The sequence below is a fragment of the Fusarium verticillioides genome, chromosome 5, assembly GCF_000149555.1.
Source record: "Fusarium verticillioides 7600 chromosome 5, whole genome shotgun sequence".
Taxonomy (NCBI): domain Eukaryota; kingdom Fungi; phylum Ascomycota; class Sordariomycetes; order Hypocreales; family Nectriaceae; genus Fusarium; species Fusarium verticillioides.
This window is the reverse complement of record NC_031679.1, coordinates 3803531-3818197: the sequence shown is the minus strand read 5'-3', so window position 1 is coordinate 3818197 and position 14667 is coordinate 3803531. Positions and strand designations below refer to the sequence as shown.

The 14667-nt window shown below is 50.4% G+C and overlaps 7 protein-coding genes across 7 annotated transcripts; 3 read left to right on the top strand and 4 right to left on the bottom strand.

Moving 5' to 3' along the window:
• Positions 1-146: 146 nt before the first annotated feature.
• FVEG_16551 (hypothetical protein) lies at positions 147-260 on the bottom strand (the record flags this gene model as incomplete). The annotated part of the gene is made up of 1 exon (XM_018905799.1): positions 147-260. One exon carries the CDS (start codon positions 258-260, stop codon positions 147-149), a length of 114 nt encoding a protein of 37 aa, XP_018756136.1.
• Positions 261-1177: 917 nt separating this feature from the next.
• FVEG_09293 (hypothetical protein) lies at positions 1178-2434 on the top strand. Its single transcript, XM_018898285.1, has one exon. The coding sequence runs from the start codon at positions 1314-1316 to the stop codon at positions 2346-2348; it is 1035 nt and encodes a 344-aa protein (XP_018756135.1). The 5' UTR covers positions 1178-1313; the 3' UTR covers positions 2349-2434.
• Positions 2435-2487: 53 nt separating this feature from the next.
• FVEG_09292 (hypothetical protein) lies at positions 2488-3358 on the top strand (the record flags this gene model as incomplete). Its single annotated transcript, XM_018898284.1, has 3 exons — positions 2488-2578; positions 2670-2888; positions 2937-3358. 3 exons carry the CDS (start codon positions 2488-2490, stop codon positions 3356-3358), a joined length of 732 nt encoding a protein of 243 aa, XP_018756134.1.
• A 53-nt stretch (positions 3359-3411) lies between these two features.
• On the bottom strand, positions 3412-5696 carry FVEG_09291 (translation factor GUF1, mitochondrial). Its single transcript, XM_018898283.1, has 4 exons — positions 4213-5696; positions 3984-4166; positions 3747-3934; positions 3412-3695 (listed from the first exon to the last, which is right to left on the bottom strand). Exons 1-4 carry the CDS (start codon positions 5577-5579, stop codon positions 3484-3486), a joined length of 1950 nt encoding a protein of 649 aa, XP_018756133.1. The 5' UTR covers positions 5580-5696; the 3' UTR covers positions 3412-3483.
• A 225-nt stretch (positions 5697-5921) lies between these two features.
• On the bottom strand, positions 5922-10719 carry FVEG_16550 (hypothetical protein). Its single transcript, XM_018905798.1, has 4 exons — positions 10586-10719; positions 9107-10532; positions 6565-9061; positions 5922-6516 (listed from the first exon to the last, which is right to left on the bottom strand). Exons 2-4 carry the CDS (start codon positions 10352-10354, stop codon positions 6329-6331), a joined length of 3933 nt encoding a protein of 1310 aa, XP_018756132.1. The 5' UTR covers positions 10355-10532; positions 10586-10719; the 3' UTR covers positions 5922-6328.
• A 761-nt stretch (positions 10720-11480) lies between these two features.
• FVEG_09289 (hypothetical protein) lies at positions 11481-13599 on the top strand. Its single transcript, XM_018898282.1, has 3 exons — positions 11481-11641; positions 11690-11738; positions 11792-13599. Exons 1-3 carry the CDS (start codon positions 11615-11617, stop codon positions 13468-13470), a joined length of 1755 nt encoding a protein of 584 aa, XP_018756131.1. The 5' UTR covers positions 11481-11614; the 3' UTR covers positions 13471-13599.
• On the bottom strand, positions 12813-14467 carry FVEG_09288 (V-type ATPase, G subunit). The gene is made up of 6 exons (XM_018898281.1): positions 14302-14467; positions 14214-14252; positions 14122-14155; positions 14055-14063; positions 13896-13996; positions 12813-13817 (listed from the first exon to the last, which is right to left on the bottom strand). The coding sequence occupies exons 1-6, from the start codon at positions 14302-14304 to the stop codon at positions 13656-13658; spliced, it is 348 nt and encodes a 115-aa protein (XP_018756130.1). The 5' UTR covers positions 14305-14467; the 3' UTR covers positions 12813-13655.
• Positions 14468-14667: the final 200 nt, after the last annotated feature.

Here is a 14667-nt window from a genome sequence, read left to right as displayed (position 1 = left end):
ACTGTTCTCGAGAGAGACCTTATACAATGGCTCATTCAATGTGCTGGGTTGACATCCCCTTGTACATCTCTCTAGAGACCAGTTCCTGCTGACGACTTGGGGGCCACGAAGGCGCCAACTCTCAGTCAGTCAACTCAGCAGCGAGTCTATATCAACCGCGCGGTCTTGAGTCTTTGAGTAAGAATGTTTGGATCATAGATCGAGGTCCATACTCTGAGGAAAGAAGACCGCGAGCCTGCATTGACGTCGAGAGCAGTCATGATGCAGCTACGAAGCAACCCACTGGTGATTCCGCAAAGATCCTGGGGAACCAAGAAGGATAACTGAACAGCTTTGTAGGGATGGAGACAAAAGGAAGATAAGGGTAGACCTTTATGAAGCAGAGAAGAGGAGACTCAATGAGAGTCTCAGCGATTGATGTGACAGCGATGAGACGCTCAAGAACCAGACCAAGGATAGCATCTTAGAGGCATCGAAACGTGATGAGATGTCATTGTATGCGAGTTCAACGCACGTCCCATACATTTAAGTCAACGTCGGCTAATATTTCACCCATACAGCTTCAGATGCGACAACCCATCCGAGCCACGACGCATAATCGCAGATCGCGAGATACTTTACCCGGATTGGTGTAAGTGGCAGAGCTCAACACTTAAGCTTGAAGACAAGACAATTGACAATTCTGTATAAGCTCTGCAGGGTCTTTGGCTAGAGAATGCCAAGTGTCTTGTGTCTTCTCACCCGAGGCCACGGTGAGTTCATGTCCATTAGGCATGACAGTCACGATTCAAGACATGCTCGGCAGACTCTGATCGCTAAACGAGATCCAGATCGTCTACCTAGTCTGGGCTGGTCTGTCAGAAGAGACTCCCACTAGTCCTCGCTTCTCGTTCAACTGACTCAGTCAACACTCGCTTGAGAGACATTTTCTACCCCATCGATTCAGATCATGTTCGTCCCTTGGATGACATCTCAAGTGGATAAAAAACCAGATTCATTAGACTCGTTTATGGAGTATACGAACGAGCCCCCATTTCTTTTTGACGTGTCGTGATTAGCCTGATTAGCCCCGTTATCGCAGCGCAAATTTGCCCGCAGGTCGATCTCGTCCCATATCTTTTTGTGGTTGGTTGTGGGCTAAGATAGATTAAAACCCGGGGCGTCTTCAGGGGATCCTTGTTCAGCTGATGAAACAGGTTCTGTGACCGGCAACCTCGTTCCTTGTCTCGGTTCATGTCTACTTTTCTCTTATCGTGATATTTTTTTTTAAATTCTTTCTTTGTTTACTTTCTTTCATCATTATCATCGTCAAAATGCACACTACCCTTCTTCTCATCGCTGCTACTACAGTCAATGCCATTGGCATACGCGACGACTGTAAAGACGTGCACATCTTTCTTGCAAAGGGCAACAATGAGCCTTACCCAGGACGACAGGGAAAACTCGCCGGTGCTATCTGCAGTGGTTTAAAGAGCTGCGACTATGAAGATATCCAGTTCCAGAACGCTCTCGAAGATCCATTCTGCAATTCTGTCACGGAGGGTGTCAAGAATGGTATCAAGCAGATCACAGCGTACAACAAGAAGTGTCCAGACTCTAAACTCGTGGTGAGCGGCTACTCGCAGGGCGGCCAAGTCGTCGGCGACATCCTCGGCGGCGGAGGCGGCGTGTTCTTCCAGAACTGCGTGGAGCCTGATCTGCAGGGCCTGAGTCCCAAGACACTGCCTGGAAGCAAGATTGTTGCTGCCATGGTGTTTGGCGATACGCGACATACCAAGGATCAGCCGTACAATGTGCTCTCTGGCAAGGGGAAGGATGGCCTGTTTCCTAGACCCGCGGACATGTTGGAGAACCTGGCGAGTTATGGGGATGTCTTCCGGAATTACTGCGTTGAGACGGATCCGATTTGTGCCAAGGGCGATGAGGTCGAGACACATCTTAATTACTTTGATGTGTTTACTGATGATGTCGCGGCGTGGGTGAAGGAGAGGGTTGGGGAGGAGTCAACTACTACTACCACAGCTGCGACTAAGACGAGTACAAAGGTGAAGAGCACGGCCAAGGAGACGAGTACAAAGGAGGAGACAGAGTCAACCACCGAAGCTGCGTCAACAACAAAGGCCTCTTCAACAGTCTCAACAACAAAGGATGCTTCGACCACTGCTGCTGCATCCACCACAGCCGATGCAAGCTCTACCACAGACGCAACCTCAGCTTCAGGTCGAGCCACAGCCGGTGAAGCATCATCAGACGCCGCAGCGCCATCGTCGACAGACAACGCAGCCTCGTCAAAGGGCGCATCTCTAATGGGCATGATAGTTGGCGTCGCAGCTCTTTTAGCAATCTAAGCGATAGATAGACATTTACAATTAGATTAGATGTAGAAGACGAATAATTGTAATAATAAATCTCTAATTATTGTTCCCTAATATTGAGGAGTCGTTGTTGAGTGTGCACGTTATAAAGTCAATTGAGCTTCAAGTCGTCATGACCAATCGTCCTCTCCGAAAGCGGACCCATCACCGCCCTTCACTTCACTTCAACATCATCACTTACAGTTACAATGGCTCCTACTATCGTACTCATCCGCCACGCTCAGGCTCTTCACAATGTAGCTCATAAGTCTCCCCTCGCATAACCTCTAGAATATTACTGACAATGTGTACAAGAATGGTCACTGGCTGATCCTCCGCTCACGGAAAAGGGCGAAGAGCAATGCGCTCTTCTGAGGGAGAACTTGATCTCTACATTCTCAGAAAAGATCGATAATACAGACGATGTAGCTATCGTTGTTAGTCCCATGCGGCGTACGATGCAGACTGCTATGCTTGCGTTGGGCTGGCTTGTCGAGCGGGGTGTTAAGATTGATGGCAACGCAGACTGGCAAGGTAATTCCCCCAATTCTCCCCCATCACAACCTCACTCACAATCACTAGAAAACTCTTCCAAGCCTTGTGACACAGGAAGTCCCCTCCCCTCCATATCTCCCTCCTTCCCAAAAGTAAACCTCTCATCCGTCGATCCCCTCTGGCCAGACAAGACATCACCCTCCGCAGAGCGATACTGGTACACCAAGAAGTCCATCCTCGCTCGCGGTCAGCACGCCCTGGAGGATCTGAAGAAAAGACCCGAGAAGCTCATATTCGTGGTATCGCACGCTGGATTCTTGAGATTGGGCGTTGCGGGGTATTGGTTCTTTAATAGTGATTATCGTGTTTTTGACTTTGAGGACAAGGGGATCAAACAACGGGAGGAGACGAAGGCGGGAGGGATGGGGTTGTCGTTTACGGAGACTGTTGAGCTGGGGCTTGATTTGCCGGAGGAGGATCCGGGGTATGATGCTGAGGTGAAGGCGTAAATGGGTGATACTGGTGTTGGGTCAAAAGCCTTCACGTAGATCATATAATGGACCTAAGTCAAGAACAGTTCATCTTTTATCTATCATCCAGTCATGATGTTACACTATAGTACACTATCCAACACTCATCTCGACATGAAGCTCTGGAAGGCCGACTGGTCGATAATGACATTACCCACAGCGCGTAACCTCTTCCTACCCTCCTTTTGTTTCTCCAGCAGCTTTCTTCTTCTCGATACATCAGCAGCATGTAACTTTGCAAGAACATCCTTACGGAAGGGCTTGATGGTTTCTCGCGCTACGATGCGATTACCTGCTGTAGCTTGGATAACGACCTCTGTAGAGCATCAGTACTGAGTCTAGGTGAGCTATGAAGGGGAAAACGTACCGAAATGTTGACGATCAACATGCTCCTTGAACTTGGTAACCCACTGTCTCCCAAGCCTATCAACCTGCGATGAATGAACGACCTTACAAATCGCATCGACAGGCTGTCTGTTCACCAACAGCTGCAACTTGACAAGGTTACTCTCCCGCCAACCTGCATCTTCATAATCCAGCGTCGCGTATCCCTTGCTACAAACACATTAGCACAGTCTCAAAACACCTGAGATACAAAACATACGTTACGCTCTTGAGCTTTCCAAACAGATCATCGACTAATTGAGCCGTTGGAATCTCGTACTGTAGAATAACCTGCGTGGTATGGAAGAACTCTAAACTCTTCTGTTCTCCACGATTCGCTTCGCAGAGCTCAATCACGCGTCCGAGATATTCCTCTGGCATGGTGATTGTAGCAGTGACATATCTAACACAGTCAGTAACGCTCAATATGACAAGCTCGATAGACTTACGGCTCGAACAGCTGTGACTGCTTCACTTTCGGATTACTTGTCTCCGGAAACAGCGCCGGATTCGACACTATCTCCTCCGACCCATCAGGCCATATAATCTTCGACGGCACAGTCGGCTCCGTCAAAATAACACTCTTACCATGTTCCTGCCTCAACCGATCCTGGAACACAGAGCAGTGCAAACTGCCCAAGAAGCCTAATCGCCAGCCTGCACCGAGGGCTTCAGAGTGATCCTTCTGCAGCGTAACACTCCTGTCATTAAGTACGAGCTGCCCGATACTATCAGCCAAACGACTGTAGTCACTTTGGTCCGTGGGGAACGCTGCGACGAAGACCATGGGCTTGGGCTCCTCGAAACCAGGGTACGGCTCGACTTTTTCTTCGGACCCGACGAAGGTGAATGTATCGCCTAGCTTAGCATCTTGGATCTTCTTCATACCTGGGTTGAAGTACACGTAGCCAACTTGTCCGGCGCTGAGAGTCGCTTGAGGAATAGCATGCGGATACTGAATACCAACCTGTCCAACAGTGTACTTCATCCCTGTCCCCAGAGAAACAACGTTATCACCCGCTTTGATCGCACCATCGAAGAGCCTCACCAGCAGCACTACACCGCGGAAGTTATCGTACCATGAATCCACCAACATCATCTTCAGCGGCTTCTTCTCGTCGCCGACAGGATGAGGAATCCTCTCTATAACAGCGGGCAAAACATCCGGCACACCCTTCCCCGTTTTGGCGCTGAGCATAATAGCGTCTTTGGGGTCGAGCTCAAAACTATCCTTCATTTGTTGTAGTACTCGCGGTACATCTGCAGCTGGCATGTCGATCTTGTTCACCACCGGAACAAGCGCCAGATCCTGCGCAAACGCAAGATGGAAGTTTGACACAGTCTGTGCCTGAATACCCTGCGATGCATCAACGAGAAGCAACGCTCCACCGCAACTAGCATACGATCTTGTAACTTCAGCTCTAAAGTCCACGTGCCCAGGCGTATCAACAAGATGAAGCAGATAATCTTGCCCATTGTGCTTGTGGATCATAGTACACGTCTGCGCCTTGACGGTAATACCTCGCTCCCGCTCTACATCAAGCTTGTCCAGAATCTGCTTATTCGCATCGCTAGCAGATATCGTACCAGTGTACTCCAACAACCGATCGCTCAGCGTACTCTTCCCATGGTCAATATGCGCCACGATGCAGAAATTACGGTATCTCTCGATGGGGATGGCGGCGATTCGGGCTTCGAGTTCAGCGGGCGTAGGTTTCGTGGCGTATCGACGCAGGTTTGCGTATATCCTCGGTGTGAGCGCTTGTGAGAGGCATTGCCGACTCCAGGCACGGCCAGCGCTCCAAGCGAGGCTCATCTAGACTTTTCTAGGGCGCATTTGGCCAATATTTCGAGGTAGGCGGTGGTTCAGGCCAATTCAATGGCTGAGGAGGAGTTAATGGTGGAGTTGTTGAGGCGCAATTCGAGATTGAAGATTTCCCCATGATGCACGAAATCCTTCTGAGGTGGTGGAGGTACGTACCCTGCCGTCGTCCCGCAGTCTATTCCCGTGATATTACCGGGCACCATCCATCTTAAGATGCTGGGCAAGGGAGAATGGAACGATACACTCACAATTATAATACTTAGCACAAGACTCATAGACTTAAAAGTAAGGTTAACTCTCCTTAACCATAAACAGACTGCCTACTTAAACGCAAGCCATCGTGCACTACACACAAACACCAACTGTACACATCATCAAATTGTATGCCTGCCCGTCAGCACACACACTGTCAAGAGAACCTATCACAATGCTATTCATCCAATCCCATTTCATAAAACTAAACTTCAACGGTGAAACATATAGATCGCTTGGGTATCGAGCCTTTTTCCCGTCACGCGGGATAAATCTAAGTACTTGGTTGGCCAAGAAGAAAACCGAATGCATCACGCCTTGCCCATGCATTATAACGACCCATTCGTTCCATCCCATTTCATTCCCATTCCAAAAGTTCAAGATCGTTCCGTCTCCATCGTTCCAAGTTTCATCCGTCTGCGTCCCAAGTTCAATCATCTCTTTGGTCCAAGTGCTTCATACAGAGTCCAGTCCATCTATCATCCCAATCATGTGAGGACCCATTCACTGCCACGCTTGAGATACTTGTCTAGCAACAACCCCAAATCCGATAGGACAAATCTACACACGTAAAACCCAAAGAATTCCGCTGCATGTCGAGTACATAGCTCAAGGCCAACTTGCGTCTTGTCGGCGTGTCGCAATCCAGGATCCTCGACTTGTCTAGCTATTTGATCTGCTTCCGATTAGCATTCGAAGTATATCCCGGGGGTGGTGAACTTACCAATAGCTTGAGCTGCATCAAACAAGCGTGCCAATGAGCTCATGTACATTGCGTTCGGACCTGTAAATTGGACCTGTGCCAGATCCCGCTTGGGGGGGCGATTCGTTGGGGTAGGTGTCATTGGCAGACTGGCAATGCTGGGTATTTCCTTAGACGTTTCCGTGTTAATACGGCTCATGTATGAGCCACCAAGTCCGACTGCGGAGTTCTTCGAACGAAGACGTCGCCATGAGAAGGAGGATTTCCCAGAAACACTCGCTGATCGCGGCATGCCAGTAGCTGCATCTCCATCGCCGGTGGACGCGTCCTTGAACAGTGCTCCAGATCCATGGACGCCAACTTCATTGCCAAGTTTGCGACTCAATGCTGTTTGGACTTGTTCGAGAATGCCCTCCAGGGATTGCATCTCTTCCAAGACTGCATCTGCATCATAGGTATCCACTCTCGCGATCTTCAGCAGAGCAGCTGTGAGGAAATCGCAGTTGGCCACCTTGTCCTCGATGTTCTTGAGCTTAACTCCCTTCACCCTCCAAACATCCCTAGATACAAAGAGCTTGCTGCTGATGTAGCCGCCCCGTGGATGAGCCAATGTCTGGTAAAGACATCGCATCAGCCAGAAAGGCCGTAGCATAAAGTCAGTAGGGCAGGGTTCAAGAGGAGCCGGAGGATCGGAAATGAGCGGATTAGGCGAGCCAGGACTTGTCGGAGAGTAGAAGTGATCGTCGAACAATGACAGCCCAGCCGCGTTTGTTTCCGATCGATCACGGAAGCTCGTAGCAAGAGGTGTAGGCAGAGCTGGGACTGACGGAGCATTGAGAGATCCAAAGGGATTACTTCCTGGGGTTCCAGGAGATAAATCCGAGCCTTCTTCCAGATGTGTCAATGACATGTTGCGACTCTTCATGCTTCGAAGACTCGAGGACGAAAAGTTCTTTCTCAATTTTCGTGTATTGGGAGAGCCGGTGATGTCATCATCGCCCTTCTCTGAGCCCAACTGTCCAAACGGCGATGGCGTAGGTCGAGATCCTGTCATATCCGTCGGGCTGGCTTCGAACAACGGTGGCGAAGGTTGTCTATGTTTCGCACTCGCAGCCTTCGTATCCGGCTCAACTGTGGCGTCAACGTTCTGACTGCTTAGAGGAGCAGACTTAGCCTGGTTGGCATCGGCATAGCTCTGCATAGGAAGAGCGAGCTTGGAGGTTTCAATCTTTAGTTGTTTCGGGTTCTGTCCTGAAAGACGTCTATTTCGTACACTTTGCGCGGATGATCCAGGTCGTTGAGGTAGTTCAGGTAAAGACTGTGTTGGTGGAGGGGCAGCTGGGCCATGTGTAAGATGCGTCAAGGGTGGTGGTAGTTCTGTAACGGTAGAGAGTGAAGTAGCTCCCGTTGGAGGATTCGATCCTTGTGAGCTGTGCCATGTACGTGAAGTCACGCCGCTAGAGTCAGACTCTCGAGGTGGTGGTGGGCGATGTCTATATGATTCGAGACCGTAGTCTCGCGCAATCTCATCCAAAATCCTCTCTTCTTCGTCGGATGAGTTATCGTTATAAAAGTCGTTGGGTGTCCCTTGGTACTCATAAGACTGGTATTGCGGTTGAGAACGGTTATCCCTCTCCATCTCATAAAGTTCTTGCTCAGTCTCTCTAACTTTTTGACGAGCAAGTTCAACCTTGCGCATAGCATTGGCTATTACTTCCTCGCCAGCGTCTACGGACACCGTTCTTCTTTGGTCTATTGGACTCATTGGTTCATACCCATCATCATAGGCAGCCTCAATAGCTGCGTCCAATGCGGTATCGAATTCAGCCTCGGTTTCTCCACTAACACTCCGAATGTGCTTCCTTCTGAAACCAAGCGATGAAGTACGCGAATGAACAGATGATGCAGTCGAGCCTCCTGATTCGTCAATGGGGTCCAACCAAGAGTTCATGCTATCTTCCCGGAAATGCGTTTGCGGCACGTTATGCTCTTGCGCATGGTCGTTCTGCTGGTCATGGCTCATGGAGAAATCGGTTCGCACGGGCTCGTCCATGTCATCGACTTCTTTTGCTGGAGATAGCGGGCGTCTGGGGGATAGCGGAGCTGGCATGTATGGATCCGCGGGCCGTTGTGGGAGGAAATGCTCAGGAGTGCGAAGTCGAACTGGTGATCGTGAAAAGGATGACTGAAGAAGTCCAGGCTCGGGTGTAAGACTTGTAACGATAGGTTTTGGCTTGTTCTGAGCGCTACGTCTCCTATAGCCTTGGCTATCATCTCGTGGCGGTGAATTGACGATTCGAGGTTGAGGGCTGTGACCATCAATTCTGGCAGCTGTGGCGGTGTCAAAGACAGCGGTATCATTAGGTTCATCATCATCATCATCATCCAATCGTAATACAGACTCGGACTCGGAATGCTGTGCTAAACTCTCAGGGCGTGCGGGCAGCGCCTTGGTCTCCTCTTCTTGCCAGGGTGCCATTTGATCCAACTCATCAATTCGGCTCGTATAAGTTCGTCGCTGTCCAAGTTAGTATGAGGTGTCGATGACTGGGCATGTTCTTACAATTGCTTCCAGCTTGCGTTTATCCTCATCGGCAGTTGTCTTTTGTAGTACCTGCTGCAGGAGGTCGCAAGCCTCCGCATAAGCTTCTCGTGCGCCCTTAAAATTCTGTGCATTATCCAACTGGACCGCTGTATTCGCCTTCTGCAAGGCACGATGTAACATGGCCTTTTGAGATGGCGGTTTGGCGCGCCCCTTATCATTGCTTCCTTTTCCAGAACGACTCCTGGAGTGCCCCCTTTGAGGCGGGTAAGCCTCTTGGTCCTGATCGTACTGCATATTGGGTCGGTATGCAGCCATTGAGCGTGCACTGCCCGGCGTTGAAGTAACGGATCGCGCTGGAGAGTCTGAATTGTCGAATTGCTTCAGGGACTGTCCCCCCTGGCGGGCGCCTGTTGATTGCCCAGGCTCACTCGTACCAGAGCCAGGGCCAGCCCCTTCAGATTTGACGTTGAGTATATCGCTTAGCGCAGCGGGCGCCTCCAAGGGCGATAATGTTACGATTAGCGGCAGGGATTGCGGTAACTGAGTTCGATCCTCTGAGGGCCTAAAAATGAAGGTGTCGGGGTTGGAGACAGATGTACTTGGACGGTGATTCTTCTGGAGTTTCCGAGGGGATGGTTTGGAAGGCGGTGGAGAGTTGTCAATGAAAGTGGTCGCATCGATACTGGGGCTTTTACCGAGTCGCGAACTGGTATGGTTGGCGCGGGGGGGTAGCGCCGAAACACGACTGAAATTCGTGGACACAGTCGAAGACGAGAGACGATTCAATAACCATGAGCTCTCGGCGGCGTTGTGGGGGATTCCGTTCCCGTTCCCGTTTCCGTTCCCGTTGCTGCTGCTGCCAGGCGTGGGCGTGGGAGTGGGCGATAAGCGATCCGATCTCTGGAAAGTTACAGCTCTCGGCGAAGGTTCGATATGGGGCGGAGGGAGAAGTGAGGAAGTTCGTGGCAGACGGGGACCCGGGCCCTTGTGATGAGGATGGGTGTTTAGCGAGGGAGAGGCCGAGGGCGAAAGCGCAGATCTCGACGGGTCGCGATGAGGATAATAATGGGATCTACCAGTCGCAGTCGCTGGTCTAGAGTCGGTCGATACGGAAGCGGAGGACGCATAGGCAGGCAAGGCCCAAGGCGGCGGGACTGTAGCGGTAACAGCAGAAGAGGGAGACGCGCTCGGACGTTGGTTGTGGTGGTGATTGTGATTGTGATTGAGAAATTGACGAGGAGAAGACGAGATCTGACCGTCGTGCATCCTCTTTGAAAATGAAATCGATCTTCTAAAAAGAGCCAAGCCAAGACGACCGAATGCAATCCAATCCGATCCAGTCCAGTCCAGCGATTGATTCTACTGGATCCTCACCAAAAAGCCAACGATTTCCCCCCTTTCCCTTGTACTCTAGTCGTAGGCGATTTTAGGGGACCTTGGACTGCTAAGGCTTAGGTTAGTGGAGGTTAGTGGAAGCCCCGGCCTTTTCCACCTCACCTCGCGATTGGCAGCAGCACCTCAGCAGTGACAGACTTGTTCTCCAGTGAGAGGTCGGGCGGGTGTCGTGGAGATGGGGGGTCCGCTTCCGGCGCAATTAACTTAGTTCAGGTACAGAACAGAACAAGTAAGTTTGCTTGTCGTAAAAAAGTTGTAGATCCCAAGTTGAATATCGTGGCAGATTTGCATTCTCATGTCGCTCTATCTCTCTCTATCGTTCGTATTCGCAATGAAAAAATGCAACACTCGCTGTCGAAACAAAAAGGGGACGTTGTAGAAGTTAAAAAGACACAAGTCAAACATTAAACAACTCAAGTTCGTGCCAGAAGACAGACCGACCAGTCAGCCCAGCTCAGGGAACAGATAACCCAGCCCATCCATGTCAGGGGACGAGCCGTACCTGCATCTCGGGGTTTTGGTTGGTGGTTTGGAGGTATCGGAACCTAGAGGTGCTGGTCCTGTAGGGATGCGCATGTTCCTCTGTGTCTCTAATCTGTGACAAGATAGCGCATTATGCCGAGTGACCGGCAGTTGACCTGTGCATCGCCCTACCCCAGCGCTTCGGCCAAGTATTCCATAGTATCGGCTGATCCTAGGTGTCCTGCCTGGCCTGTGTGTGCCGCGTGTCTAACCCTTTGATCCCTAACGGAGGGAAGAAAACTCAGGACTTTACCACTAGGTGATGAAAATACTTAGGCAAATCTAGCCGAGGTTTAGTGGACTCTTTGCTCGATTTATTTTAGTACCTTATATCAAGGTTCGGTGTTTTCTTATCCCCTAAGGCCCTTGCCTTAGCGGGAGCACTGTGCGGAATCACCCTGGACCCCCTGGACGACGCTGTCGTGCTTCAGTTTTAGCGCGTTTCGTTGCCTTATGTAAGAATTGTAACCGACATCAGACATCATCAGCTCCAGCTTGAGCGCGCCGCTGAAAGGTATCGCCGATCGCGAACGGATAATTTGATCACCTACCAATATCGAACACGAATTCTAGTATTTCTTTCGCTCCGTATCTCAATTGTTTTTTGCCATGGCGAGCGTTGATGATATTTTCAAGGTTTGTTTACTTCAATCTCCAAGTTCAATACCGCCTAACAAATTCTAGAGCTCAGGCATTTCGGGGAAACGCAAGCTTGATCCCATTCGAGATCCAAGTAAGCCCCAACTAAACATTTCCTCGCCTCGAACTTTTACTTACAATCTCTAGATGAGATCTACAAATCAGCAAAGATAAACGCCAACGGCTCGAATCGCCATGCCCAAGTCAAGGATGCGCCAGACGAAGACGAAGACATGGAAGCTGGCCCAGCACCTCCTCCCACCGACGACGAAGATTTCGGTCCCGACCTACCTCCCGACGATGACGAAGGTCGCTTCTTCGGCGGTGGTATCACAAAACAAGAATCAGAGATCCTCGATTACGTAGAGGAAGCCGATGCTGGCCAAGCGCCTGAAAAGATCGATGTAGCATGGTTGCGAAAAACGCTAACCAACCTGGAGAGGCACATCAACAAGAACGCCGAGCTTCGTGCCAAGTTCGAAGACCAACCGCAGAAGTTTATTGGCAGTGAGGCTGATCTAGATGCCGACATCAAGGGGCTGTCGCTGCTGTCTGAACATCCTGAACTGTACCCTGAGTTCGTCAAGCTAGAGTGCGTAGCTAGTGTTGTCGGTCTGCTGGCGCACGAGAACACCGATATTGCCATCGATGCGATCGAGATTATGGGCGAGTTGACAGACGAAGACGTCGCGGCGGAGGATGAGCAGTGGAATGTGCTGGTAGATGCCATGATGGAGGCAGATCTCCTCAGTTTACTGGTCTCCAACTTCTCACGCCTGAACGAGGATGATGAATCAGATCGCAACGGTATCTACCATGCCCTAGGACTCATCGAGAACTTGTGCTCCCGACAATCAGTCGCTGAGCGCGTTGGAGAAGATGAGAAGCTTTTACAATGGCTCCTCCAACGCATCCAACGAAAGGAAGACACTGTCTCCCAAAACAAGCAATACGCTGCAGAAATCCTAGCCATCCTCGCCCAAATGTCCGTCGCAAACCGCACGAAACTCATAGACCTCGATGCCGTCGACTTGCTTCTCCAGCTCATCGCTCCCTACCGACGACGCGATCCCGACAAGGGCGGCGATGAAGAAGAGTACATGGAGAACATATTCGCATCCCTAACATGCCTAGCAGATGAAGCTGCAGGAAAGACAAAATTCATCGACGCAGAAGGTGTAGAACTCTGTCTTATCATGCTCAAAGAGGGAAAGAAGAGCAAACCACCTGCTCTTCGTCTCCTCAACCACGCTGCAGGCGGTATCGCCGGTGTAGACGTCTGTAAAAAGATTGTCGAGGCCGGTGGTCTCAAGGGTCTTTTTACCCTCTTCATGAAGACGCAAGATCATCGCTTAGCAGAACATCTGGTCGAGATCTTCGCCTCAATGCTACGCCTCCTACCAGCTAATTCCGCGGAGAGGATACGAACACTAGCCAAGTTTGTGGAAAAGGACTACGAAAAGATCTCCAAACTCATCAAATTCCGACGAGACTACGTCGCTCGCATTTCACTAGCAGAGCAGCAAAATGACGCTGAGAAAGCCACTACTTCAGAAGATGACCGTGAAGCAGCAGAGCTAGAATGGCTATCGCGGAGAATCGACGCCGGTCTCTTCACACTACAGACCATCGATACAGTTCTCGCGTGGTTAGTAGCAGAAGACACAGGAGCAGCACGCAAGATCAGACAAATCCTCGCCGAGCGCGACGAAAAGGTCTCTGTAATCGGCCGTACACTAAAGGAGCAGCTAGACGCTCTAGACACCACGGAGGAGAACCAGGATCTGAGGGACATGTTGAGCACTCTAGCAGAGTTTGTCCAGTAGAAAAATAACTTTAATAATTCAAGATGTACGTTTTCCTTTTAGAAAGGGAAAAACGCTGGCAGGGCGGGACCACGCAATTTGGTCTTTGTAACACAAATCCTCCTCGTCTATTTGCATCTCCTCTCGTGCTGTGTCAAGCTGAAACGCTCGTAATTATAAACATGTGTGCGCGGTGCTCCCGTCGTTCAGGACTTGTTTGGGGGGACGGGGTTGACGTCGAAGACGGCGCTGAGGAGGTTCTTGATGACCTGAGCTTGTCCCTTCTTGCCAGCCTCCTGGATGCTCTTGATTTGCTTCTCGGCTTCCTGGTTGGCTTCGGCCTCGGCTTGCTCGTTACCCTTGCTGTGCTGTACAACCATCAGTATTATTCCCATCGTTGAGGTAGACCGCAGATGGACGGTGTATCTTTTGGGGGGGTATCGTACCTCGGCCTCGAATTTCTTATATTCTTCTTCCTTCTTGGCCTTGTAGTCGGCTATCTCTTGCTTGGCCTCATCGCGAGCTTCCCTGACGCGCTTGGTACGGTCTATCGTTCGGTGCTATTAGATAGGTAATTCATCGGTTCGTGAGGAAATGGCGCTTACATTCTCGGGCTGGATAGCGTTGTTAGTTAAGCTATAAACAAGGAGGGGAGATGAAGTTGTAGCGCACCTTTCTGGACAATCTTGGAAGCATCTTGCTCAGCCTGACATCACAGATTAGTTTCCCGTTCGATGGCAGTAAAAGCGCTCGATGCAGCATACGTTGAGCAGCTGTTGAATACCAGCTGAGTTCTGGGCAGACTACGATTGATTAGCCGTCGTTCTCCCTCCTATTCGTGAAGCATCTAACCATGATGTCGTAGTATCAAACGTGACGATAAAGCGATCGATTCGGTGGGGGACAAGTATCGTGTTATCAGGTTTGAGGGGTGTTGGTGATGGCGTCGTTGTTGATGGGAGTTGGTGTTGCGAATGGTTACATACAAGCACTTGGTGGAGGATTACGTCGGGTGCTGAGCTCAGGCAGCTGATTCGCAGGTGCCGCTAGGTAAGGTACGTTACTTGTTTGGGGGGGAGCTACAGCGCTTAGCGCGTGTGGGAAGCGCCAGAAACGCTGTGCGCTTGAAACATGATGGGCTGACAAAGTCCCTTCTTTTGCGACTTGATCATAATCTTTCCCAGGAAATATTATACTCGAATTGTCTTTATTTGGGTC